Source organism: Vanessa atalanta, chromosome 19, assembly GCF_905147765.1.
Source record: "Vanessa atalanta chromosome 19, ilVanAtal1.2, whole genome shotgun sequence".
NCBI lineage: Eukaryota > Metazoa > Arthropoda > Insecta > Lepidoptera > Nymphalidae > Vanessa > Vanessa atalanta.
Window position 1 is genome coordinate 9,223,384 of NC_061889.1, and position 27,904 is coordinate 9,251,287.

General features: G+C 31.9%; 5 protein-coding genes across 5 annotated transcripts; 2 read left to right on the top strand and 3 right to left on the bottom strand.

Moving 5' to 3' along the window:
- Nucleotides 1–4,823: 4,823 nt before the first annotated feature.
- On the bottom strand, nt 4,824–7,789 carry LOC125071331 (3-hydroxyacyl-CoA dehydrogenase type-2-like). The gene is made up of 5 exons (XM_047681530.1): nt 7,632–7,789; nt 7,391–7,555; nt 7,023–7,187; nt 6,107–6,344; nt 4,824–5,597 (listed from the first exon to the last, which is right to left on the bottom strand). Exons 1-5 carry the CDS (start codon nt 7,638–7,640, stop codon nt 5,404–5,406), a joined length of 771 nt encoding a protein of 256 aa, XP_047537486.1. The 5' UTR covers nt 7,641–7,789; the 3' UTR covers nt 4,824–5,403.
- A 250-nt stretch (nt 7,790–8,039) lies between these two features.
- On the top strand, nt 8,040–10,611 carry LOC125071502. Its single transcript, XM_047681783.1, has 2 exons — nt 8,040–8,351; nt 8,512–10,611. The coding sequence occupies exons 1-2, from the start codon at nt 8,250–8,252 to the stop codon at nt 9,640–9,642; spliced, it is 1,233 nt and encodes a 410-aa protein (XP_047537739.1). The 5' UTR covers nt 8,040–8,249; the 3' UTR covers nt 9,643–10,611.
- Nucleotides 10,612–10,716: 105 nt separating this feature from the next.
- LOC125071503 (mitochondrial import inner membrane translocase subunit tim16) lies at nt 10,717–11,288 on the bottom strand. Its single transcript, XM_047681784.1, has one exon. It carries the CDS (start codon nt 11,173–11,175, stop codon nt 10,792–10,794), a length of 384 nt encoding a protein of 127 aa, XP_047537740.1. The 5' UTR covers nt 11,176–11,288; the 3' UTR covers nt 10,717–10,791.
- A 2,614-nt stretch (nt 11,289–13,902) lies between these two features.
- Nucleotides 13,903–15,826, top strand: LOC125071365 (zinc finger CCHC domain-containing protein 10). Its single transcript, XM_047681579.1, has 3 exons — nt 13,903–14,129; nt 14,213–14,380; nt 15,361–15,826. The coding sequence occupies exons 1-3, from the start codon at nt 14,086–14,088 to the stop codon at nt 15,560–15,562; spliced, it is 414 nt and encodes a 137-aa protein (XP_047537535.1). The 5' UTR covers nt 13,903–14,085; the 3' UTR covers nt 15,563–15,826.
- LOC125071364 (DNA replication licensing factor Mcm2) lies at nt 15,643–27,755 on the bottom strand. The gene is made up of 15 exons (XM_047681578.1): nt 27,618–27,755; nt 27,327–27,490; nt 26,742–26,908; nt 25,983–26,172; nt 24,753–25,245; nt 24,174–24,377; nt 22,765–22,996; nt 22,274–22,365; nt 21,269–21,354; nt 20,906–21,073; nt 19,839–20,000; nt 19,177–19,327; nt 18,669–18,768; nt 18,157–18,296; nt 15,643–17,438 (listed from the first exon to the last, which is right to left on the bottom strand). Exons 1-15 carry the CDS (start codon nt 27,618–27,620, stop codon nt 17,151–17,153), a joined length of 2,640 nt encoding a protein of 879 aa, XP_047537534.1. The 5' UTR covers nt 27,621–27,755; the 3' UTR covers nt 15,643–17,150.
- Nucleotides 27,756–27,904: the final 149 nt, after the last annotated feature.

Consider the following 27,904-nt stretch of genomic DNA (forward strand, 5'->3'; position numbering starts at 1 on the left):
TTTACTAGACCAAAACATTATATCGTATAAAAATGTTGCCAGCCATTATTTGGAAACTACAAGAATATTTATGTCTGACATGACATTTTTTTATTTTTCTTCTTATTGGTGATTCAAACGGTAAATGCTGAGTCTCTTATTTCTTTTTTTTTAATGTCACAGGTGGTATATGTAAGCTTACCTAATGAAAAGTGTCTATCACTGCCCGTGGACATCTGCAACATTAGGGGCCTAGCAGGTGTATGACCAGTCTTCAAAATACCTTTTGCTTAAAGATTATTTCTCAGTGCTGATCTAGTGCGGACTGGATAATTGTAGTCGCCAAATTCATCTAATACCTTTTTTTGCGCTTAAACAATGTCAATGAATCACTAATTAACGAGTTTGCCATAGATTTCCAACAAGCTTACAGTAACGTCACTCCTCTCAAGAACTCTGTCAAGAATCTTTTGCAAAGTATTTATAATATCATCTCAAACTCAAACTCAAATTCCTTTATTCAATATAGAAGTATTACACTTTCTTATTGATTGTCAAGTTAAACACTACCACCGGTTCGGAAAAAGAAAACACCCTGACCTGAGAAGAACCGGCGAAAGAAACTCAGTGGGACTTTATAAAATTAATTATATACATAATTGTATATAAGTAGAAACATCCAGGAGGCGATCGTTTCATTCCCAAGGTGTGCTATCAAACATAAACTCACTGATTGTATAGTAACCTTTCGCACACAAGCGTTCCTTAACAATTTTTTTAAATTTCGCAACAGAAGCATTTTGAACGCTTTCTGGGATCCTGTTGTAGAAGCGTATACATTGCCCCACAAAAGAGTTACTGACTCTATGCAGTAGAGTAACAGGAGTCTAATACTATCATACACTTTTAAGCATATGATAATGTCAGAATTATCTTGACTATTTTCGTGATGAGTAAACAATTTACGCAGAGTATAATAATGTTTCTTTATGTGTACTGCGAAGTACAATACAATGCGTAACTATGGCAACTTCTTAAGTCAAAGCTCTTAATAATAACACGTATAAATATCCCAAAAAAATGCCAAAGCCAGGATCAGTCGAAGGTTCATCAGTAGATTCATTTCCAATGACGAGAATCTCGTACTAAGACGAAAAGGCAAGTATTTTGAAGTCATATATGGTGTCCTTGATATGTAAAAGCGAAGAAATTCGACCAACGCTTAAAAAAACTGTTGCATAGTTCTGAAATAAGAGCCAAATACAGAAGTCGATGTTGCACGAAATACCACGTTTTGTTAGAAAGTTTCTCCGTTCAAGAAACCTTAACCAACCGATGCCTAGATTAAATTTCGTAATTGCTAGATAATTTGGCATATAAAATTTCATAACATTCATTCCAAATTTAAAATATACGACGCGACGAAGGAAATAATAGTAAACAACTAATTACACACAAAAAAAATACCTCATAGATAAAAAATAACAAAATTAAAGAAACCATGTAGTACTTTATAACATCTGTAACCTCCTTTGTTCGATTTCAAATATAGAATCATAGGGATTTGTTTATGATTGACAATAATGAGGCACGTTGTTCATTTGCAACTAGACGCATCCCTGTCATTTAGATCTTGAATGCCACTTGATTTTTCAAAAGTAAATAACACTTTTTTTATTAAATTATGTGTTTGTTTACTAACTCTCATCAGATGCGCCCTTGAGATTGCGTGGCTCTTAAAGATATATATAATTTACTAATATATAATTTTGTTACATCCAAATATATTTTTTTATAAAATAAACATTCAATTTGTTAGAATAGAAATGTATTATATGTAATAATAGTTGTCGCTCTTTTTTTAAATTAGCGATATTCAATACTAAAACGTATACGTTGGAAATTTACAGCTTCATCATTTATACATGCTATAATTATTTTGCTGACTTGTATCGATATCAGTAAGCTGCAAAATCCAGTCACACTCACACCTACGAAAGGCGTCTCATTCCTTTAATATAAATCAAATTCACTCAACTCCATATGCCAGATGTGCTCTCCAAATAACGTCCTTCAATATTCTGATAATTCGTACTTCTAAGAATTTATATTTATTTGTAGACCTTCCGTGCATTAAATGGAACTCGTTCTTTTTTCAAATTTGTAAAATATTTGCCTTATTTTTTTTTGGTAATGTTTCATGACCTTTTTTATTTTTAATCTATTAGGAAGTTTAGAAGTATTTTTATAGTAAAACTAGCTGTAGTCCGAGTGAAAGTTTATTTACTTTCCGATCGCAATGCCACCTACCGGGTCGAATCTAAACCATGTAAAGTAGGTGTTTCAAACAAACACAAAATTTTCATTGAAATTTAACGAACAATTACGGAGGAGTTTAGTTATATACACACGTACAGAAGATTTGAATTTATATATCTTTATATATAAATTCAATATCTCCCTCGAATTAAATTGATATGATCATCCTACATAGCACTACAAAATATCTTCTTAATTTAAGTATAATGAAATATATTAATTTAAATTTAAAACGATCTGAAAATCTTGATAACATAACATTAGTTGAAATACAAATGCACGCACCTCATATAAGTACCAACAGCATCATAAGTACTACATATTTTTGTCACCAGTAGACCTACTGCTAAATGTTACTCTGTATTGTTTTATTGGTAGTTACGTAAGCCAGTATAATTACAAGGAACACAACATTGTCGATTTTATTTATCACCCCATTGACAATGTTTCTTAATTTATTTCGTACAATAACAAAATCTTCTCATGCAGTGGCACATTCCCGCGCCATCTTCCTGTTATTATTATAAGCTATTATAATTAATCACAGCGCAAATAAATATTAAATAATTAACTTTACTAAAAAGTAAAAAGTTTTTGACTAAATCGAAACAAATAATAGAAAACATTTTCAGATTATTTTTACTCAAAGTAAACATACCTAAATGGAAATATACATTACGAAGTTTATGTTGTTTATTTATAACCTTATGAACAGTCCTCGAGTACAGTCGAGGACAAATGTATACACGGAGCACAAAGCAGACGGAACCCCGTCGCGCATGCGCGTCGTATGCCACCAAATGTCATTTTGACGGCTGATAAAGCAGTAAGTATATTCATAAAAAGCCACGCGAGACAAACCGATTGAAATAAATATGTAACAATTTATATGTTTATTGCACAAACGCATTGTTCGTGGTCAGGAAACGAGTTTGAACGTACAGACTACAAAATATAACTTCGAGTCAATTGATTTGAACATATTTTTTTATGTTCATTAAAGTTGGTACCAACTTTTATTACTTTTATTTATTTATTCGTTTACGAAATGATTCAATATTTGAATTTTACAATGGTTTATAATATTTTATTCACTAAATACTTAATACAATTGTAATTTTTAAGTATATTAATAATGAAACTTACGCAGGTAACTAATAACTTAAGCCTTAAAAAAAGTTTTTTTTTTTACTCAAATTATGCGTACTGCATAGCACGCAAGCTAAGGTCACACAAAAAGGTATGCAGCATTTGTCGCTATAAAACATTATTAGGTGCCTAAATTAGGAGTAAAAATAATTTAACAAAAAAATAACAAGTTAAGCTTCGTGTTCATGGCGCCGCGCCGCAGCCGGACCGCATAAATACTATATGAATAAAAACCACGTACGGATCGCGTCTTTATTGCCATACAAGCGACCCAGCCTGACTTTACACGGGTGGAATATAATAAAAAAAATCAGAAGTGCGTTTAGCATGAAAATATTAAGTAGGTATATTTATTTTATAGTGTTTATTCTAATCTTATTAATTCTGCCACATGTGTATTCCAACAAGCCGCATTGGAGCAGCGTGGTGGAATATGCTCCTAACCTTCTCCGGAGAGGAGGCCTTAGCCCAGCATTGGGAAATTTACAGGCTGCTAATGTAATGTAATGTAATGGATAAATAGATCCTTAAAAAAAACCTACTTGCGGTAAGCCCTGGTTTAAACGTATCTCTTAAAGTTTGGACAGCGTTGACCGATTATATATTGACAGTATTTTAACATCGTCATAGTTTTCTCTTAACTTGTACGAAATAGTAACAAATAATATAGACATAATATGTATTCTTTTATTTTTTACTAGCTATGCCCGCGACTTCGTGCGCGTTTGTTTTAACAAAAAAGTTATTGTTGTAGCCTTGACTCCTTATAAAATCAACTATCTGCCAGTGAAATACCCGTCAAAATAGGTCCAGTCGTTCCAGACATTAGCCGGAACAAACAGACTGACCGGCAGACATACAAAAATGGAAAAAAGTGTTATTTTGGTATATATACTGTGTATACGTCATACATATACGTTTAGTAAAAAGCGGTAATTTTAATATTACAAACAGACACTCCAATTTTTTTATGTGTATAGATATCATAATTTATAATGTATTTCTTACATTTGGTATTTCTATTATTTACTAAAGGGGGACCAGGAGACCCTTTTCAAGAGTCAGTAAAAAGGACCAGAGTTTTTCTATTGAAAATTTTCAATTACAGCCCGGAGTCTGAAAGTTGGAAGTGTGTACACTCCCGTGCCTCATTAAGCACACTGGTTTAGTTACTTTTGGCACCTGTGTTTGCACTCGATAATATGTCCGGCATGGTAGGCTGGTCTCCCACGTGGTTGACCACCGTGACTGAAATCGGTCAGGACATCACCCCAAGATTCTTTTTTTTTTTATATCCTTCCATAAGGTAAAAAATAAATAGACTTTTATATTTATAGATTTTTAATTCAATAAACAGTCTAAACTTATAAATCTACATTGGTATCGATTCTGTTATACACAATCTTAAAGCACTTAAGTTGAAAAAATAATAATTATTAAATATTCTAATTTCACGTATGTTATTGAGAAATGCTATGAAACTGGAATATTTAATATTAAATATTTTATAAGCAATTATGGCTCATTTTTTTTATATTATGTTTGAATTTTTTTCCGTCTAAATTGGTTTGATCTATTTTGACGAAATACTTTTTTGAACTTATTAGTTCATCTGGATGGAATGGTTGGTCCTTGTGATTGTAAGGTGTTGTTGCCATCATTCAGAATTATTTTCTTTAATTTTCCGCGACGTTTCTTTTTAATGTATTTTTATCTTCATATTAGGACGCCCGACAGAAGTGATACTAAGAACTTAAACTGTACGAAATACGGCTAGCGCTATGGTTGGAGTGAAAGAGGAGCCTGCTCACCGCTGCCGTATGCTTAAGAGAAAGGGAAGCCAGACAGACAGGCGTAATTTTCAGCAAAAAAAAACAACTAGTTTACTTGTTAAATTCCTGCCAATTAGCTTATAAACTATGTACAAGAGAATCAACACTGTTTCCTAGAATATATTTATAGCGGGAACCACCTTTGAGCTCCATCTAACCTTATAACTTCACCATTTAACATTGGATTTTCTATTATACTAGTAACAAGATGAGCATATTCCGATGGCTTGCCTAATCTTGATGGGAACGGAGTCATTCGTTTCAAGAATTCAATCATCTTCTCTGGTAAATATGTTATTAAGGGTGTGTCAAAAAATCCTGCAATAAATAACTATGTATTAGTATCATAAGTATTCTGATGCTAGGCAGAGGCTAACCCTCCTATACGAAGGGAGTATTTGGAACTAAATCTAATACACGGCTCCAATATGGGTTGATATATATTGTTTACTTACAGAACAGTGTTATAATACTTGAGCAAGAACTTTATTATCATACTTCATTGAATAGGAAATAGATATATTGACAGTCATGATAAAAAGACGACCAGAAAATATTATCTTAAATAAAATTCTGGCTTTGCTCGCATTTTGAGGATTGGTCGTTCGAGTTAAAGCTTGCTTCATACAAAATATCATCATTTCAGTGGTTTGGTTGTGAACGAGCAATACACAGACAGAGTTACTTTTGCATTAAAATATCAGCATAGATTTCACACCTTACAATTTTAACTTATATTATTACTAACTTACACTGTGGTATAAATTAAATAATATATATACAATACATAACATATTATATAGATGATAAAATTCAATGTAACCCACCTGGTGCTATTGTTACAACTCGGATACCCCTCGGAGCAAGATCCCTTGCTATTGGTAATGTCATTCCAACAATTGCAGCTGTTGATGCAGCGTAACCTGCTTGACCAATATCACCCTCGTATGCTATAGTTGATGCTGTATTTATTATAACACCTCTCTGACCATCTTCTGTTGGTTCATTCTTGCCTATTAAGCCTGCTGCTAACCTTATGACATTAAATGTGCCTATTGTGTTTACCTGTAAGAAAAATATATATTGATATTTTATTTATTGTTTTTAAAAATAATAAAAAGCTGGTGATCTATAGAGCAGGCTTTCTTTATTAACATCTAGATAGACTGTTAAAACGGAGAATACATAGAATAAAATCATTGCCCACTTATTACAAGCACACAAGTATATTAGTATGATATTTAGCAAGTGTCAAGCATACATACACCAAAATATATTCGGTTGTTTGTTTTATTTCTGTTGTAGTGCAAAACTCAATCGAGATATATAAAAATTCTAAGAAAGCAGACAGAGGCCTTATCACTTAAATAAGCTATACAACCCATAATACATTTTTATTAACAAATTATAATAGCTAGTGGTCACTCATTGGTTGAAATTTAACCATCATTTGATATCTACAAAACATAAGATACATTGATTTGAAAATATGGAAGAAATTAACTCACAGTGTCTTTAACACAACTGGTAAAATTACGAGTTGAATATTGTGTAATAAATCATTTATCTTTTTTTAAATCAATAGGTTTTATTTATTAATAAAAATTTATGACTACTAAATGATAAATCCACTATAATGAAATTTAAAAAAAAGTGAAAGTTTATTGTGAATCAATTTTCAAATTAAATGATAAAACAGAAATGTCAATAAAAGCTATTCCTTTTTTAAAAGAAAATACTTACATTTATGCAATTAACAAAATGTTCCATTTCTGTTTCTTTGTCCTGGAAGAAGTTGTAAACCTGACTTGTCTGAGCGTGACCAGCACAATTGACTAGTGTGTCTAATTTACCAAACTTCGACTTGGCTAAATCCAACGCTTTTAAAACATCCTCTTCAGACGTTATCTGTATATCAATGTTAAATATATGTTAATAAAAAGAACAGTTATAATCTGATTTTTTATGACAACAATTAAAAAAAAGATATTAAAATTCATAATTTAATAATTATATACTTTTAGAATGTTGAGTGTATGGTACTAAAAAAAATATTTAGAACCGTTTTTAAAATATTTTCAAGTATATTTGTTGTTAGTTGTTCAACTTACATTACCAACAGAAACAAGGACATCATCCCCAAGTTTTTTTTTCAACTCCTGTGCCCTTGTGCCTTGAACATCCAATATAACAACCTTGCCCCCATTTTGAATCAACCTTTCCACGGTCGCTTTTCCAAGACCTGAAGCACCTCCAGTAACTAAACTTACAAGCCCCTGTAAAGAGGTTAGCTTTTTGTTTATATATTATCAATACTTAAAATTCTACACTTTTATGCTTTAAATGACAAACCTTTAGCATTCTTATTATGGAATTTTATAATTATAAGTAGATAATTTTACAGGTTTTATTAATTTTCACTTATAAGTTATAATATTAAGTCCTTTGCCCTATCATAAGCAATAAGCATAACCTCAATTTAAAATTTAACACTCAAGTCAAGTCTCAAATCTAATGTCACTTTTGTCAATATTTGATACAAGTACTAGAATATAACTGTTGTTATGTACAATAGTTTTGTTGATTTTCTTAATTATTCTTAGAACATTTTCTTAATTATTACTAGAAATCAATTTATGAGTATGTAATAATTCATTTTATATATATAGAAAAATAATATAATTAGTTTTGTATAAGTATCCGATTTGTATACACCGACGACCGATGTTTGCGAAAAACAATGAAAATTGAAAATGGTGGATTAGCATTTTATTATGTTTTCTTATTATCCATGGCTTAATAAGTCTAATTCTTTAAATGATATGATATGAAAAAAATATAATTCAAATTCAACACAATAGCCTGACTTTTACTAATAAAATAATCCCACACTAAAGTATACGAGTTCGTATCAAAAAGCGCTCCATATATTACTTATATTTACAACAGCTGAACAAGACCGAACTTATAATGGCGAAAGTCGAACAACCTATATTCATCCTGCCAAAGAAACGAAATGGAAAGAAGCCAAATGCAATCGCCGGGCACGTTGATCATATAATCACAGTGCAGGTTTGTTTAACGTACCGATGTATTTTGTGAGAGTATTTATTGCTAAATTATTATTTTATTGTAAATAAAACATTTTTCTTCAAATAAAATATATTCAAAAATGTTCTAATGGGTGTTTTTAATTAATTTGTAATTTAATTTATTCGGTTTGCGATTTTAGGGAGCTGTGGATACTGAATTGCCGTCGAAATACAAAAACGGACTTTCGCCGGTTTCTGAGCATGTAGTTAATGGAATTATCCATTCAACAATGGAAGGTCTCAAATCTAATATGAAAATAAATCTTCCAATCATCAATGATGTTAATGATGAAGAAATTACTGAAAATCAATTACAGTTGGATCAGAAGCCTTTAAGCTTACAGAAGAATGGCTACCAACCGCTGTCAACAATACACAGCAGCCGTGAAATTATTGATCTATCGCCAATATACGAGAACTCTTCCGACGCATGCTCCAGCCACGGTGACTTGAAAGAAATAAATGATAACGATATCCAAAGAAGCTGCCGAATTTTGAATTCAGAATACAATGAGAGTTCTTGTGCCACACCAAACAGCTTATCGCAAACACAGTCTGAAAACAGTTTTGAAATGGGTCCGCTGACCGACAGTCTTAAAAACAGTGCTAAAAGGAGAAAACGTGTCAACATTGTGCCTGGTATCGTAGAAACTGACAACACTGACACAGAGATCACAGCTCTAAGAGTAGAATCAGAAGGATCAATATCCCCAGAATTTTCTTTGTCTGAGAGTAAAGACTGCTATTTGACCATGACAGGTACTATTAAAAGGGGAAAAAAGAAGGGCCAGAATGTCGATGTCAAGTTAAACATATCAAGGGAGGAGTTAGAAATAATTGAAGCAACAATTGTTGCAGAGGAGTATAACAAAATGGATGTTTCAAAATGTTCCTTGTACAATGGGCCGCATATATTTTTATTCAGCCTTCTCTGCATTCCGTTTGTTGCTTTCATATCATCAATGTATTCATTCTATACGGGTACCATGGCTTGGTATAATATATTTACACATGTTACAGAAGATTTCAGTTGTATCAAGAAAGTGTTATTGGCACCAATAGTGATACTATCCTACCCATTTCTGATAGTATTGTTTACGATTGGTCTTGGGTTATATGCTGGGATTTCACAACTTACATTCAGTGGTGCTAACTGGTGGAAGGATGTATGTGATTTTGAGAAAGGCTTTTATGGATGGCTCTGTAATACTTTAGGTTTATCTGAATGCTGCCCCTATGAAGTTGTCGTGTTAATGGATGTAAAACAATAAAAAATAATTGTCTATACATTCCAAATTTGAAAATCAGTATCTCATACTACATATTCAATATAATGCATTATTTAAACTATTATATAAAGCAATATTTATAATTATCGACTCTTAAAAGTTGAGTAACAATTCTATACTAAAAATAAGGAAGAATATTTGTTATCTATGTTCAAATCCAGCTACAGTTAACTGCCATCCTCAAAAATGTAACAAAGATATATCGACATTATCACAGCTTTTATAAAATATATTAATTAATTTTATAATATTAATTCCTATCAAAACAATTCTAGTCAGAAAGCATAGTCTTTTTATTATTTTAAGGTATTTAATAAGTTTTAACATAAGATTGGAATGAGGTTAGGGACAAATGAAAGATTTAAAAAAAAAAAGAGAAGGTAAATTGGCGGGAACAAAATGGGATGTAACAGGTTTTATACAATATTTTGAATTTGTATTTTTTACCTAGGATTAAGATGTATTTTAATGGAATGTTTTTTCCAATACGAGTCTTCTTTTGCTCAAATGCTTCCATTATTTTATTTAATAATTTTATAAAATGTCTAATCATAGTTGCATAACATTTTCGCCTAAAATATCAAAGTCCATTATCATCTAAGTATATATTACAACCTACCGATGGTGTATAATAGATGTTATAGTAAAACCAATTTTTATCTTATTGCAGAATGGAGGAAAATTTTAAAAACTTATTTAATCTGCTTGTTATGTAGCACAATCAACTTTTATAATAATCGTAAGTTTATCTATTTTGAACAGAGAATTTATTTAAGCCAAGGATAATTTTTATGTATAATGTTTGTATTCATAAAATATAAGTCTAAATGTTGTCATTCAATCAGTTAGTATAATTATTAGTTTCTAAAACAAAAAAAAAACTATTTGTACTGCTTAGGGTTTATTAATAATCATATCAGGCTTAAATTATTTTTAAGCGATGTATCTGCTTATGCTGCATTTTTATATAATGCCATAACTATTTTACATAATCATGTTACATAGTTAAAGACTGATGTATTCTAGTCACTATTGTGTCCATTTTCTACGTAATAAAATATTTTATAAAACATAATTGTTTTACTAAAACAATAATTAATCTACAACAAAGAACAAATTAATTTTGTTTTTTCATGACGAGGCCTTGGATTGACTTTGATCTTGCTTCGGTTGATTACTTTTCAGTTCCGTTTCTATTCTTTCCTTAGCTCTAACTATTTTAGATTGTAAGTAGAAGGAACCACCTTTTGCCTTATCATTAACATTGAACAAATGTTCATAGTTGTTCTTAATTTTTTCAGGGTCTAATTTTTCAACATTTAAAATCTGCATAGCTTCTTCTAGTGTCAGTCCTGTGGAAGCATTTGCTGCCGCTCTTCTTGCGCCTTCAGGGCCTCCACCAGCTCTTTTAGCAGCCTCTTGTGACGCAGCTAATTCCTGTTTTAGTGCCCTAGCAAACGCTCGTCCGACAACCTGAGTTCCAAGAACTATTATTTGAGCAATATATTTTGCCATTTTTTGATTAAGAAATAAGAAAATGTTAAAACCAATGTCATTACGACAAATCCAAATATTGTCTTAAAATTTATAGGTTATGTTATTGAATGTCAAATTTTATCCATTTTACTGATCTGAAACCTAAATTAAACATATTTGACATAAAAAATATGCCTCTTCCAGCTATCCTTCGAATTTAAAGGTTTAATTTAAAAATAATTATTTGGTCAATAAAATAGTAACAAATTAAAAAAAAAAGGTAAACTTAAGTAAGTAACTAAATAAATAAAAATAAAGTTTTTAAATATTTTCATGATTTATTTAAAATATATAAAAAGGTTGAATAAAAACTTGTTCTAGAGATAACAGAAAGTTAAAGGCCGGCTAAGCTCAAAACTGTGGGTGCGTCGTAGATTAACCCTCTGTACGCAATGACATCTTTAAGTGAAATAAGTAATAATTTTTATCCTAATTATTAATTATTGGTTTTCAATAAATATTTATTTAATTTGATATATCGTCAATTAAAAAAGAAGAGAAATTTATTTATTTTCATTCTAGTTGTGCTTGTAGGCTTCAATAATTTGAACCATTTTTAATTTAAGCTTCAGCTCGTTTTTAAACGTCTAAGTACGCCTAGTACTGTGATAGATTATTTAATATATTAAAAATAAATAATTAGTGTCCGACCAAAACTGGTTTTAACGACCAAAAGCGAAACCGAATTTCGGCAACGGTCTCAGTTTTGGCCGATACTTTCTTATAGGGGTCATATTTAGAGGGAAAAGTGAAGAAAACATAATGATAATCAGTGTGTTTTAAATTTTTTCTTAAGATCACATAGTTTTAAAAGTCTTAATTACTTATTTAAGTTTTTACCCAATATTACATTAGTTATAGGTAAGTACTTAATATTTAAGTAATAAACAAAACAATATAAATCACTTTTATCTTAACTAAATTATAAAATAATCGTAATATTACAAGACGCGAAGACACGATTATAATAATTTCAAGCAAGTATCTGTAATTGTTATTTCTTATATATTAAAGTACTAGCTGACCCGGCGAACTTTGTACCGCCTTAGATGCAATAAATGAGCAGATTTCGAATGAAGGTTGAAGATTTTGGTTGAAGTTAATTTTTTTATGAATATATAATAAAAAAAAAAAAAAAAAAAAACAAGTATTTTAATTATTCTTTGTCGTGCAGGAATTTTGGTGCAGTCTAGTGAAGCACCTTGTGATAGATGACATTTTTTGTTTAATTATCAGGCGCAAGAACAAATCACACAGATGGTCTTCCGACCCCGAACATGCCACATATAATTGACCATGAGAAAACATGGATTATCTATACTCGGACCACAAACTTTTAAAGATCGGCCTTGTGATTTGTAAATGTCATGGCGAATGAAAGACGGATCAGAAATTGAAGTCGTTTAAAATCAAACGGCAAATCGGTTGGGACCTACTGAACTGATTTGGCTGCAAATTGGTGGGGAAGTAGTTTAGAACCAGGAGACGGATATAGGATTTTTTTTTATGTTATAGGAGGCAAACGAACAGGAGGCTCACCTGATGGAAAGTGATTACCACCGCCCATGGACTTCTGCAACACCAGGGGGGTTGCAGGTGCGTTGCCGGCCTTTAAGAAATAAGTACGCTCTTTTCTTGAAGGTTCCCAAGTTGTATCGGTTCGGAAAAACCGCTGGCGAAAGCTGGTTCCACAGAGTGGTTGTCCGAGGCAGAAAATGCCTTAAAAATCGCGCTGTTGTGGATTTACGGACATCTAAGTGGTGCGGGTGAAATTTAGAATTTTGACGAGATGTCCGAAGGTGAAATTCAGCTGCCGGGATTAATCCAATCAATTCCTCGGAACATTCCCCGTGGAAAATTCGGTAGATTTTTATCAGGTTTCAGAAAGGGACCGTGAATATAACCAGTAAGGAGATTTAGTAGTTCAAACGAATGTACCCCTGTTAAATCCCAAACAAATGCAAGTTTATGATACATTAATGATGGAAATGGTTTATATTTCCTGGATGCCCTTGGTGGAACCGGTAAAACATTCCTCATGTCAGTAATTTTAGCCACTGTTCGTGCGGCATCCAAGTTAATACATTTTTTTAAAAGCAACGCTTTTATTGCCATACATGTTGACATCAAAACTACATGATTAAGTTGTTCCCTAAACCGCCAATTAAGTATCATGTTATTCAAAATAGACTTCACACCTTATCTTATTTTACTATTTTTATTTTATTACAAATTTAAACATTCAAATTATTTATAAAATTATAACTGTAATTATTATTAAGAATTAAATTATTATTTTATTGTTAGTATTTCTATGCAATAAAAACATTTTTAATTACGCCGAAGAAGTATAACTTCTCACGCAATTTATTTAACACACGTAATTTCTTTTTCATTTCTTTTAAATATTTAATTAGGTGTCAACTTACTTGAATTAAAATTATTATTATTATTTAATGACTATGTCTCTAGAAATCTAGAATACTTAAGCATATACTAATAATATATACAAGATAAAAAATGCTTTTACTAAAATATTACAAGTTACATTATAATATAACATATTAGGGTCAAACTCATTAACAAAAGTCTGGGTCTAGCTTAATTTTTGCCAACCTAAAAAACGTTACCAACAGAAGATATTATGTACCACCTTTATCTTCAATAATAATTTTTGTTGACAGGTATCACCAATCCAATCACTAACAAAGGTTTGTGTTTGACAATTTTTCTATGGCCACGCTTGACGCAAATTTGTGTGCGCATCAGATTTAATTGTGATCAAGAAAGAGTCGGACATCTCTCAAAAATACATATTTATTTTCCGAAACAGTTAAACGATTTTGACTTGAAAATATTACAAGACTAAGGAGCATTATCTGAGGAAAAATGACTTTGGGTACTTACAACAGACATCAAGCAGAACGCAAAAAGTGAGAAATTTTCGAAATACCTGTCCTTCATATTATTATTTTTATATCGATTATGAGATATAATAATTATATATAATTTGCAGGCAAGCAGCTTTGGCAGCTGCATTTCCACAAGGGATACGCTGTCAGAAATGTCTGGAATATGGACATTGGAGCTACGAATGTAAAGGCAAACGTAAGATACCAGTGCGTCCGTCTCGCTCCCAGATCTTAAAGAAGAACTTGAAAGCGAAGCAGGAGAATGACTGCAGGTGAGATTTACTTCTATAATATATTGCTATTGAGTAAATTAAGATGTTTTTTTCCGAATTCAAATTTCCGACTACCTTCATCAAAGGTATATAACTTTGTTCATTTATTTCGTCAAATATAAGATAATTCGTAGCGTTTATACATTAATTATGTATTACACGTTTATATTATATATTAAAATAAATTTTTAGGCATATTTAGGTAATTGGTGTGAAAATAACAATTGAAAAATTGATAGATGTTTGAAGGTAGTTTATAGTTACTCTTTTTAAATTAGTAAAACATTTAAAATTCAACTGAAAATGTAAGAAATAGATGCAAATTGTGGGTAGTTTTAAAATTATAAATAATGTGCTACAACTACCTGTTGATAATGATTCAAAGTATTTTTTTACACTGCTGAGACGCAAAGTTCATTCTGCCTTATTCGTAAGATAGAATATTCTTGTTTGAGAAATTGTTATTGCTTGCGAAGGTAGTAACAAAATAATTCTAATACCATTTAGGCACACTCTGGCCAATAAACTTAGAATTGAATTAACTCTTTTTTTAATTATATTACAACTGAATTTGTATACCTCATACACTATTGTTTATCCTTTTCCAATTAAAGAAGGAGTAATGTTAAACTAACCTTAGATGTTGCCATCCATATTATTTGCTCTGCTATATTATGCAATACAGACAGTTATTGAATATTTATTTATTCCATTTTCCTATTTATTTATATAAAATTTAATTTCACTTTCAATGTTCCAAAAACTTCGACATTTAAAACATCATTCTTTCAAGAATCCATAATGAAGAATGGAAGAATGATGGATTAATCAAGATCTCATGCACTGATATAGCATCAATTCAATATATCTGAAATGGACTAGCCATTGTTGTTTAATTGTTATTTTCTATGCAAGAAGCTAATTTGATGAACCGATCTACAAATTTAGCAGAATTTATGAAATGATTCTTATTCTTTTAGCAATGGAAAGTGCAAGATATCAAACAAAAAGAAGCGCACAAACTCAGATTGCTCGGACTGTTCCGATAGCAGCTCATCTGGCAGTTCTTCAGACTCGTCGTCAGGTAGCTCAAGCTCCTCCAACAGTGACAGCAGCAGCGACTCTGAGAGCGACAGCAGCAGCAGCAGCAGCAGTGGATCCGAGTCATGTAGCGACTGTTAAGTTGTTTCGTTGTTGGAATTTTCTCATTTAGATTTATTTTTATGCATTTGAAGATTAATTTTAATTTTTTAATGAATATATTTATTATCTATAACAAACTTACTCTCTATAATCTTTCTTTTATAGTTTTTATTTTCTTTTTCTATCTGTATCTATATTGGAAATAATTGTTTCTTTGTTTAAATGCGATGGAGAAGTTCCAGTTTGCCAGTATGTTTGATACATGATGCTGGTCATTGAAAATTAGGATAAGTTAAATTTTTGTCTATATATTCCTTATTAATCATACTGGCATGATATTATTATATTTTTAACTTGTATAATTTCATTGTTACCTGATTGCTGATAAACAAATAAGACTTGGGTTAAAGAATAATCTATGACTTAGTTTATCTTAATTATATTAGGCTTGTAAAAATTGTTGTAAGTTATTCTATTTATTGTTTATTGGTAATAAAGGTCATTATAATTTATATAAAAAAAAAATAGATTATTAATTTGTGTGATTCTACTATCTTAGTGTTAATGTTTTAAAAATGTGACTCTAGGCATAGTTTTAAAGCTGTAAAAACATGCTCTTATTGTAGTTTTAAAAACATAAATGTATTGTAGTAGATTGTGTATTTCTCTATTTTACTATTTATATTAAGACTATGTAAAATGTTTTCTGGAGTTAAATTGTTTTTATTTAATTAGCAAAGTATGAAATTCGAATTTTAATATGAATAAAACAATTTCAGTAAGGTAATGCATATTTTATTCAATAAAATGACAAAAAAATCAGTTCAATTTAAACCGGCAAATGGGTTACATTACAGAATACTTAACAACTTTGTACTTAAATTTAAGGCACATATTATATTAACAATAATTGTGTGTAATTAGGTGGGTATATTTAACACGTTTAATGAAAACAAGCTTATATAGTGCATGTTTTACGATCACAGATAAACATTTTTGACTGTAGAACTCGACTGTATTGTGTTTCAGTTTATAGATAAAAATTAGCAAACATTGTAGTTAATTTTATTTTAATGAAATGAATGTTACATAATAATTATAAAATAATGATTTTCTATAAAAACAATTGTATTCAAATTACATTAAGGAAATAAATTTGATTGCAAACACAATTTTAATATTTCTTAACTTGTCATTGTCGTCATTGGTTAGATACAAAGCTCTATTCGAAGCTGTTTACATCTTTGTATATAACTCTACTTAATGAATGTCATTTAATATATAGTAAAATATACAAATGAAAAATTCGTCGAGAAGATGAAAATTAAGTCTTTAAAATACGAAAGCGACAAAATACCTTGCAAACCGATTCAGCTCTGACTTAAGATATTCGAATTTTTTTTGGAATTATACCAAATTTTAAAAATACCACTTAAAACTATCATTAATACATATAAAATAAAAAAATTGTGAATATTGTCGTCTGTGGGAATATACTCCTAGTATTATATAAATGACAAGAAAAAAAAAAACAAAAGATTCAATATGGTCGATCAACAAGACACATCATAAAGCAACGAAGAAAGCTTAAAATGTAAAACAAACTCGGTTAACAATAATTTTAATTTTATGATACAGACGGCACTTCGGGAAGTGTATGAATAATTACTTTACGTTTTTGATCATAGCTGAAGCTGTTTAATTTGAATATTCTGCTATCATAGAAGGGTTTCAAGTCTGAGATGTTAATCTGCCTTGCTCGCTCAATAAGATCCCGCTCAGAGATTTCAATAGTTGACTGTGAATGATTATGAAGACCCCGCATATATGCTAGTTGATCCATTGTAAGCTGACGGAGTATGTAGTAGAGTAGCTCACTATGATCTTTCTTGTATGATAGATATTTCTGGAATGTCTGTAAACAAATTAATTTTATTTTATTAATATAATTGATGCGCTTCAATGTTTTTAACAGTATGCACATATGTTTATTATATTTAAATTTTACATTATATATATATATATATATATATTATTAGTTTAATAGAACTATATGATTGTTCATATTATTATACAATTAGTATTGTAAACGGTATTTAAAGGATTATATATGAAAAATAAATAAACATAAAAGTATTGTGTTACTTCATTAGGTGTTATATAACCCAATTTAAAAGAAATAAATATTTCTGTACAATTCCTAAGCTAGGGAATTCATTACTTTTCCAAACATTAAAAGTAACAGTCCATTAATGACGCATTTCTGGGCTAAGAAACCAGGCAGAGGACTGAATTCCACCATGCTTCCAATGCCGGTTGATGGATATACATGTAGCAGAATTTCATTGAAATGCATGTGTGCAGGTTCCCTTACGATGTTTTCTTTCATCGATGAACATAATATTAATGACAAAACTTAAGCACGTGGAACTCACAATCGTCGGTTCTCGGCACAAATATTAAATAAAAAAAAAAAACGAATGCAACCTTTGAACCTTTTCGAGTGACCTTTGCTACCGAAATGTTCCAATCAAATATTACAATGTCACAATGGTACTTAAATTCAACATTGATATATTTTTAGATAAAATACAAAGAAGGATAGCATCATATTTTAGTATTTTATATATTACCTGTCTCATAGCGCGCATGACGCTGTACTTCTGCGTATCCACAAAGCTCTCCAGCATGGTTCTGATGGCGAGGTTAACGTCTTCCTCGTTCACTTGGTTCCGTAAGTGCATCCGTGCGTGCGCTTCACTCATCCGGATAACTGAAAAATAAGAAATAAATTAGTATGTAAATTTTAATTATAATAGGTGTACTGACAGTCCCACCTTTTGGTGAATGGTCACCACCATCCTGAAATCGCCAATACTCCACCAACTTTGGAAACTAAGAAGTTATGACCATTTTATAATTACTCTAGGCCACTCACCCTTATACTGTTCCCAATAATAATAAGTATTGTTGTTTAGTGGTAGAATAAATTATGAGAGGGTGATATCTCTCCAACTAACTAATTTTATATGTATATAATTATATATTTGGCAATAAGATGATTGATTGTAAGTGGTTAAAAAAATGTTTGATCAGGGCGAACACAATGCCATACTATCAATAATTATTTATTATTATAGCATACCAGATTCAATATGTCGAACGGTGATAGGCAAGCTGCCGGTTGCTAAAGATTCTTGTCTCAGCTGGCTGTACATTTTCGCAACTTTGTCTTGGTCCATATTCTAAAGGAAAATTAAGACAATTAAAAAAATTAACAAATTAAGAATCAACAGTTATTAATGGAATATTTAAATTGATATAAAAATAAAAGTTTTGCTATCTTTACTAATATTATAAACTTTATATCTGTCTGTTGCTCTCTTAAAACCAAGCTTGAACTCTAAGGAAGAACATAGGTTACTTTTTATGCCTAGCACCTGACAACCAAGCTAACAACGTGAGCGAAGACGTAGGCGACAACTAGTATATATGTAAACGTACATTTTTAAATTACAATATTTAGATATATTTATGAGTATCATCAACAATAAAAGTAGTGTCTGCAGTATATGTATCCAAAGTGAGGGTACATTTTTGTAATAATTAGCAAAACAGACTGACTATTTAAACCAAATATTCTTAAATTTTACCTGTAATTTTGGATGAACATTTTCTCTCGCATACACAATGTACTTCTTAAATAGATCTTGAGGTAGGATAAATTCATTGTCCGTTGATGTATCTTCTATAGGTGTACCACGTTGAGTTGGGTGATGTCTTATATGTGAGCTCACTACAAATCTAGTATAAAAAAATTAATACAATTTTATTTCTTTGAAGTATTTTATTAAATAAATCTCACAAAGTTCAGGTAAAATTATTTAACTAATAACTCTGTATAATTTAATATATTATATATAAGTTTAATTATTAATAACATCAACACTAGGTTGAACTTGAGGCTTTACGATACTCTATATATTAAGGTAGTATTTTTTTAATTTATATGCTATATTAACTATATTTTTTTTATTAATAAATTGCTAAAAATCTAAAGCACCATTGATATTCGGAAAATGGAATGGCCCAGTGGCCAAGATGCGATAAATTTTTAGTTATAATTCATCTTATGCTCGGTAAAGGAAAACATTGTTAGTTATCAACAGAATCGTAACACAATGTGTGTACAATGTTTAAAGGGAATTTCCCATATCATCAGAGAGCTTTGTTCAGCAGTGGCTCGACTTCTACTATATCTGTATATATGTAAACGCTTCAACACTTTTATCATTATCAAAATTGATTTACTTACTTAGCTAAGTGAGCATCTTGCATGGGATCAGCTTCGTCCCTGACTACGCAGAGCACGTCGAACCGAGACAATATCGGCTCGGAAAGGTTGACATTCTCCGTGAATGTAAGCGACGCGTCGTATCGACCGCCGATGGGGTTAGCGGCTGCTATTATTGAACATCTGAAATGGTAACAAACATTTAATGTGTTTGCTCATATATAGATGTGCCCGGGTCTTCATGCGCGTTGGAATAAAAAGTGAAAGTCCCGTCAAAATCGGTCCAGCCGTTCCAGAGATTAGCTGGAAGAAATAGACAGATAGAAAATAATGTTATTTTGGATTATGTACCGTGTATACGTACATATGTACAGTAGAATCCGTTTATTATGACTCCGCCTATATTGACCAACCGTTTATTGTGACGTATTTACACTATCACGTTTGGTTCTCATATAAAATTCGTTGTAAAAACGTCGGATATAATGACTTCCCTTATAGTGACAGTTCACTTATTATGACCCTTTTAATAAATTATGGCCGGTTATAATGACCGACATGATTCTTTACACCTTCGGTAATGTTTTGTTCAGCACCAGGCTCGTTTTTATTTTTAATCAGAGTACATAATTGACACTTGAAGGTCACGCATCACATACGTGGAAAAAGAAGGCGAGGAAGAACCATTACCTACCGCAGAAGAGGCAGTAAAGGCTGCAGATTTGTTCATAGCAATAGTGAAAATGATAATTTGACCATGGCTTTGTCTTCTATACACAATAGTATTAGAGACTGTTATTACAAAACATGAGCAGATAAAAATTACAGATTACTTACATTAAAATACCTATTATTATACCTACCTATATATATATATTTTTTTTTTTCACAAAACTCTTTGTATGACGTCCGGTTATTATGACGTGTTTGTCAATTCCCTTCGATGTCATTATAAACGAATTCCACTGTATTTAATAAAAAGCGGTTATTTTAATATTACAAGCAGACACTCCAATTTTTTTATATGTATAGATATAGATTACATAATCAGATGTAATGAGTTTTGTATAAAAGTATATGTAACTCACCTCGCGTGTAATGATGTGACAATACCAGCTTTGGAGATGGATATGGACTGCTGCTCCATGGCCTCGTGGATGGAGGTTCGGTCTTGGTCATTCATTTTGTCGAACTCATCTATGAGACAGACGCCTCGGTCTGCCAGAACTAGCGCACCTGCTTCTAATGTCCATTCCCTGGAAATATCATGTTTTATATAACATTTGGAAATTCTAAACGGCTGCCCTTAATTCATTATGAAAAAAATGAAATAAGTATCTGTATTTTTGCACAGCACTATTATAAATCCTGTGCAGTTCGGCTTGAGAATGTCCGCTATGGTCGAAATCGGTCAGCAGGTCATCATCTCAGATAATAAAAATGTATAGTACCTTGTAGTTGGGCTCTTTCTCACGTAGGCCGTTAAACCGACGGCACTGGCGCCTTGTCCAGTTGTGAATATGGCTCGGGGTGCGATCTAAAAACACCGTTAAGAAACATTATTATTATTATTATTAGAGCATTGACTGTCTCGTTGGCTTTGTGGCTAGATATAAAGTCGCAGATTCCAAGGCGTTAGGGTTCAATACGCAGAGTTGGAAGTATGTACACTCCCGTACCTCTGCCGTTGATCCGCGTGGACTCTTTCCAGTCGTTTCGGATTTGACGTCCCATCGGATTATGAGAGTGAAGGAATAAAAAGTGCACCTTTGTTTGAGCGTACACTTGTACACTCTAATATGCCCTACGCATTCCACAAATTATAATTTTCAATAATTGACATTAAGAATGTGTACATTTTATAAAGGATATATGCAGGGCAACTCGCTTAGGTTTTAACTGTTCATTTATCGCAAGTAATCTGTACTCGAATTATTTGGTTCTGATTTAAATGTAAGTGAGTTAGTGTCATTTCAGACACATGAGACGTTTTAAATACCAAGATTAGCATTGAAGGTATGTATAAGAAGAATAGTTAAAAATTCATTTAATGTCAAATTCTATGGACGAGATCTAAGATATTAGATTAGAAACTAGTTTTATTCTTGATTTATTAACAGAACAATGTATGTATCTCTTTCTAACATAAATTATAAAATATATAAATACAATAATGTACCTTAAAAAATATCTCTGTTTCCATAAATAGTCAGCATGTAAGAAAATGTCATAATTAAATATTGAATTAATAATAATGAAAATTGATCTTCCACTGATTATTATTATTGTAAAATATTACTCAGTCATTGAGTTTTTTATTAGAGCAGCACAATGTAGTAAGCAGCTTCACCTCAACAAGGCGAAGAGGTCTTAGTCCAACAGTGAAACATTTATTGGCAGTACTTAATATGTTATTATTACAGATATAGAACATATATATACTACTTTGGACTAACCTTTTCTGTATATTTCAAGAATTGTGATTTAGCTGTACCGGGGTCCCCGCATATCAAAACATTGATGTCCCCTCTTAGTTTATGCTTTTCACCTAAGATAAAGTAATTAAATTAATTATTTATACATTTCAAATTCCAGCCAATACATAGCCTCTTCCAACAACAGAAGTAAATACAAATAAACAAATTTGACGCTGAATAATCTTTGGTATTTAGTAAGGATTTGTGTTAAAAAGGGATTAATTTAATGTTGGCAAAGTTGAAAGTAAAACTGAATTGGTTGTAGTGAATATTATAGCAGAGTAATGTTTGTTTATCTTTACCACTTCTTTGCTAGGTTCACTATTGTTTGTTAGTTTGATAATATGAGACAACCTTGCAAAATTTTCGTCACTTTGCTGCTTCCTGCAGTCTAGTTACGTAAACCTTGGCAACACTGTCTCCAGAGTTCATGTAGACGACATATTAAAAATAAAAATTGTATTACTCACCAGGATTCTTAGGTTCGCCCCCAAACAAGGCGAGTGCTAAGCCTCGTTTGATGTAATCATGTCCATATATAGATGGAGCAATACTTTTGACGATTCTTTCTCCTATTTGAGGATCCTTTGAAAGTTTGACTATGTTGGCAACATCGTCGTCTGTTAGTGAATCCACTATGTGCTTGCAATCCTTCACCACTATGTAATTTGCGATGATCACCGTTGCAAATACTGGGAAACCCTGAAATCAAATCAATTTTATTCAAGTAAACTTCACAACGATGCGTTTTTGAATCGTCGATATTTAAATACTACCACCGTTTCGGTAAGCAGCCTCCAGCGAGAAGAAACGGCAAGAATCTCGCAAAGTTGCTCTTTTCAAATAAACAGTTTTACAATGCTGTTTCTTTACAATAATTAGTGTCCTGTGATGGAACCCGAGCCTAAATCCAGGCGTTTTTTTTTTTCTAAAAAGTACTCTTTTAATGAATAATAAGACTTATTTATTAATTTAGTCTTAAAAAACTCTTTAAATATCGTAAATGGTAAATTGGTTACATTTCCCGGTGTCTTATTCATTTTTATATATGAGTATTACCATTGCCCAAAAACATTCTCTTTACCGTATGCAAACGTAAAGTAATATTAACGAATAGTTGCTTTATATAATTATCTAATATAAATAATGTGACCCTTCCCTCCTTATCACTCCCTTCCAGATGCCATATTTATTATTTCCTACTCCCTAGTGACTTAATTATTTTTTACTACACATTCCAATAATCTTCATATTTGGTTTTCATCTCAAAAATATTAAAGGTACACATACACTGACAGATTTCAAATTTGATTTGATATTTAGTGGAAAGGATTTTGTGTTGAAATAAAACTAGTTTTGTTGTTAAAATAATTAATATACGCGATTAAATCCGTTAAAAACTAGTTTTATTTCAATGTGTAATAATCGCGAAAATCTAAGACAACATTATAGGATTTTGTGTGCTTAATTTAAAAAGAAGATTGTACTTAACGCAACTACAATATATTGTCTCCTTTATAAGATGTAGATGTGTATTGAGATAAAATTATTCATAGGTTTAAACTAAATATTCAGCATTTTTAAGATATTTTTTACATTTTTTTTCTCATATACATATTTTCTGTGGCTTTGGTGAGTTTTTAAAAACGGGTGTTTATTAATATCTCTCATCATCAGTCAGTCATCAATATGTATTTAAATCTACCTAATCATCTCAAATAAACGGATATCTTTAAACCAATCTTTATGATGAGTTATAGTGTTATTCATGAAAAATTAACGCAAAATATATAAATTCATAATAAAATTGTAGTTGCATTTCGACCTCGGGGCGAATACTAGTATAATAAATTTGATCGAACTACGAAAAATAATTAACCTGTTCAGTATTTAGAGAGCCATCATAATTGTTAGTGTATATCCCCGTGAGGTCCACTTCGTCGCCAGGCTTGCATCTGTCACAAAGGTCTGACAGCAGTATACAATCCTTGCTCCTTGGTATACGTCCCGCAGGAATCCTCCCCGGAGACTCTTGTATAGTGACTTTTTGATAGTTACGATACACTGTTTGTTCCATGTTCACCTGTAAAAATTCGAAAAATAATAATGCTAGATAAATATTTATTTAGTTATTGCTGTGAATTTTATGTTAAGTGTTCCTTAGGTCGAAACTTGCGTGTCGGAACAGAGAAGACCATATGTCGTATAGTCTTCTAAGTCGTATGAATTATGACGAAATCACCAGACTTTTAGATATTACTCCAATTATTGCCAAGTGAATGGAACGGACACAACCGTGTAGGCGTTTGAAACTCCAAGCTGCTTTCAACAATATTAGAATAAAATCTTTTTGTATATTTTCAGCTGTCGCTATTTTTAAGATTCGACACACTATTATTACCTTAAGTTATTAACATCGAAAGAAATATGCATACAAGCTTTACTTTATCGAACTCACCATAAATGGTCCAGCGCTTTGGCACTCGGGACAGGATCCCGGCTTCACTTCCGAGTTCTGCGACTGCACGAACGGTCCAAGTATGTAACCGCAGCGATTACAATCGTACTTCACCACCGACAGCTGTGGCAGGACGCCCGTAGTGGCGGTGATCACTCCCACCGTCCTCACCAATTGATTCAAATGCAGCTTGCGGAACGTCCGCAGCTCTTCAATGAGCGGCAAGTCTGCAATTCGGACGTGGATCTCTGACGTCACCCGCTCGTAGCTCGGGAATATCTGCAGGACGATTTCTTTGGCGACCTCGTCGAAGATCTGCAGCATCTGGAAGGGGGCTTCCGGCAAAAAGTAAGCCAGCACTTGTTCCCTGCGCGCCAACACATCGAACTCCACGTGAAACGAGGCCTGGTTATGTTCACACATGCGCCGGATTCTTTCTTTGTACACGAATTGGCCCTTGCTGTTTGTGTATGTGCGGAGGAAGTTTTTGAATCTAAAAAATAGACAGTATGGTAAATAGAGGCAATAGTTGCAATAGATACGACACTAATACTAAGACGAATCTTACAGACAAAGATATAAAAAACCAATAATGTAACCGTTGAAAATAGCGACACACAACAGTATTATTTTTTGCAGGTTTTTTGAGGTTTGCTCCTCAATTCTAAATATATCTATGTCATAGTCACGTTCGACTAGTTGACATTGAGAATAGCTAGCGTCATCAGTATCATTTATGTATTCTATTAACATTTTTTTAAATAAAGTAACTTGAAATGTTGAGTTTGCCAGAAAAGAGACTCAATAGCAGCCTGGAAGTGAAAAAATGGAAATTTTCTTCAGTTTTTCTTCCTGTTGGAAAAACGTGTTATAGATTTTCCCACATGAAGTGAACTCGCCAGTACCCAGAAGCTTATAGTATTGGAGTAGTAGGTATTCTGACCTAGCAGCTACTAAAAAACCAGCAGTACCCTATCTGTCTCATTGGGAGGGTCACGGAATCGGTTTCTCTCGTGCATGCTACTGCAAAGCCTAGATTTACTCTCCCCTGTCTTAACAAGTTTGATGATTTTCTCACTTCCAAGTCGATTGGCTTATCATCAGATAATAAAAGTATAAAGTATGTGATTACTTATTAGGGACTATATTTTGGACTAATAAAGTTATAATACACCTATCTCCTACACTAGTTTGACATAAAGATAGTCAGAATAGCATTGGCACTGTTACCTGTTAGATATCTCAGTCCTTGGCCCCAACATAGAGACCCACTCCTTGGTAGTATACCCTTTTGTGTCTTCTAAGTTCTCAATACTCTCAATGCCTTCCTCAACTTGTTCGTCTGAACCTGTAGCAGCCTTCTCTGCAGCTCTTCGACGCTTAGCACGAGGAGCATCGCCGCTTTCATCATCAGAATCATCTGAGTAAAACATCAAATCTTTATCTCATTATTTCCTAATAAATTTAGCTAGAACTTGATAAAAACTTACTAAATCCAATTCTAATGGCAGTTACTCCTTATTGCAGGTTAATAAAAAGACTTTAAATGGACATAACATCATTCATTACGATCTTAATAATCCATAGTTTATAATGTAGCAGAATTATTAGCTAAAGGCAGAGTTTATGTAAATGAGAAACTTTGTCTTTCCCCTAAATTGGAAAAAGTGAAAGTATATATTAAATTAGTCAAGCTAGGATAATAGCTAAACAGACTAGCTAATAAACATTGTATATAGCTGTTGTAGTTCCACAATAATTTGACTCCTTTCACCAAATTTCAATACTATAAAAGAAAGAGTGGAATATGTATCTAACAATCCACACACTATACAACATTAACTGGTAAGGCAATAAGTTTTTTCCTTTGTTCTAAACTACTTGTAAAGTAAATAAATTATTGACAATAGTGAGTTATTTTTTGAGACAATTTTTTACTGATAAATAATAAAGCTTACTATAAAGTATATTTAATAAACTAAAGCTAACCATAAAGTAAATCTCGATCATCTCTCCTCATCCTGCCCTCATCTCTGTCTCGTCGCTGAAGTTCTCGCTCTGCTGCCACACGGTCTCCAACAGACATTGCTTCGTAGTCTTCATCGTCCAGATCTTCAGCATCATACCTATCCAACGCTGGCATTGGACGATAATCACTAGAACACACAGTTGTTCAAATACAGTAAAATAACATCATTTTCGATTTTTTTTATTCATTTATTTCAATTAAAAGGAGCTGTTCGTCTGTTATATTATAAGTAACAGGGCAATTTATTTGCTTGGTCACACTACTCTCAGGATCTGCTAGAATAAAATGAATATTTGTACACCGAAGTTTGTAGATTAATTTCAAAAAGTTTTAATTGTGATTTTGGACTAATAAAGTTATTACAGTGTGGTCATAATTCAGATAAACATTAACGCGATTCAAACAAGAACAGATATTTTATAGAATACATGAATGACTAACTAAATAAAAATTGGTATATATATTTAAAAAATGCATCCAACTTTTATAATATGTATATATAAGAACTAATTATACTGTGTATTGTATTTTGTAACATTACTCACGCTTCCATATTATCATTAAAAAGTTCCTCTCCATCTTCTTCCTCTTCTTCAGGATTGTCACCCAAAATGGCCCCTTCGTCTTCGAACATCTCATAATCACGAGCTGGAGATGTCATGCGAGAACGAGCTCCATCTCTATCGGGCGTATCAGGTATTGGCGAACTCTGAACACAATAAACAAAATGTAAGAAATATACGAAAATACTGACAACATGTTACAATCATAAGTTTGAGTAAATCATGAGTATACAAATGGCACTTCACAGTTGATAACAATAAAGATATACTAACCATTGTAATTTAAGTTATTTATATTTGTATAAACTGTAATTTTCTTTCAAAAACTTATATTATTGTTGAATAAATTCCGTTAGTTCAGATCCGGAGACATGTTTTCATAGTTTTGTATTGTACTGTCAAAAAGCGCGCGAACCAAATCTGACAGTTCCATCTGTCTGACAATTCGCATTTTTTGTGTTACCAGACGTTAAATACAGATAAACTAACACGTCAGAATATGTTAATCTTCCAGAATGTAGGTACAGTATTATATACAGAGTGATACGACATGATTAACA

What these genes read in the sequence shown, in the direction of transcription:
- LOC125071503 (XM_047681784.1), bottom strand. Translation starts at nt 11,175, where the DNA reads ATGGCAAAATATATTGCTCAAATAATAGTTCTTGGAACTCAGGTTGTC.
- LOC125071502 (XM_047681783.1), top strand. Translation starts at nt 8,250, where the DNA reads ATGGCGAAAGTCGAACAACCTATATTCATCCTGCCAAAGAAACGAAAT. An exon ending in ATCATATAATCACAGTGCAG is followed by an intron (nt 8,352 to 8,511) that starts GTTTGTTTAACG and finishes TTGCGATTTTAG; the next exon opens with GGAGCTGTGGATACTGAATT.
- LOC125071365 (XM_047681579.1), top strand. Translation starts at nt 14,086, where the DNA reads ATGACTTTGGGTACTTACAACAGACATCAAGCAGAACGCAAAAA. An exon ending in CATCAAGCAGAACGCAAAAA is followed by an intron (nt 14,130 to 14,212) that starts GTGAGAAATTTT and finishes TATAATTTGCAG; the next exon opens with GCAAGCAGCTTTGGCAGCTG. An exon ending in AAGCAGGAGAATGACTGCAG is followed by an intron (nt 14,381 to 15,360) that starts GTGAGATTTACT and finishes TTATTCTTTTAG; the next exon opens with CAATGGAAAGTGCAAGATAT.
- LOC125071331 (XM_047681530.1), bottom strand. An exon ending in TCCTTGTTTCTGTTGGTAAT is followed by an intron (nt 7,188 to 7,390) that starts GTAAGTTGAACA and finishes ATTGATATACAG; the next exon opens with ATAACGTCTGAAGAGGATGT. An exon ending in AGTTGTAACAATAGCACCAG is followed by an intron (nt 5,598 to 6,106) that starts GTGGGTTACATT and finishes TATTTATTGCAG; the next exon opens with GATTTTTTGACACACCCTTA.
- LOC125071364 (XM_047681578.1), bottom strand. An exon ending in TCTTGAAATATACAGAAAAG is followed by an intron (nt 21,355 to 22,273) that starts GTTAGTCCAAAG and finishes CGGTGTTTTTAG; the next exon opens with ATCGCACCCCGAGCCATATT. An exon ending in AGAAAGAGCCCAACTACAAG is followed by an intron (nt 21,074 to 21,268) that starts GTACTATACATT and finishes TGATATTTCCAG; the next exon opens with GGAATGGACATTAGAAGCAG.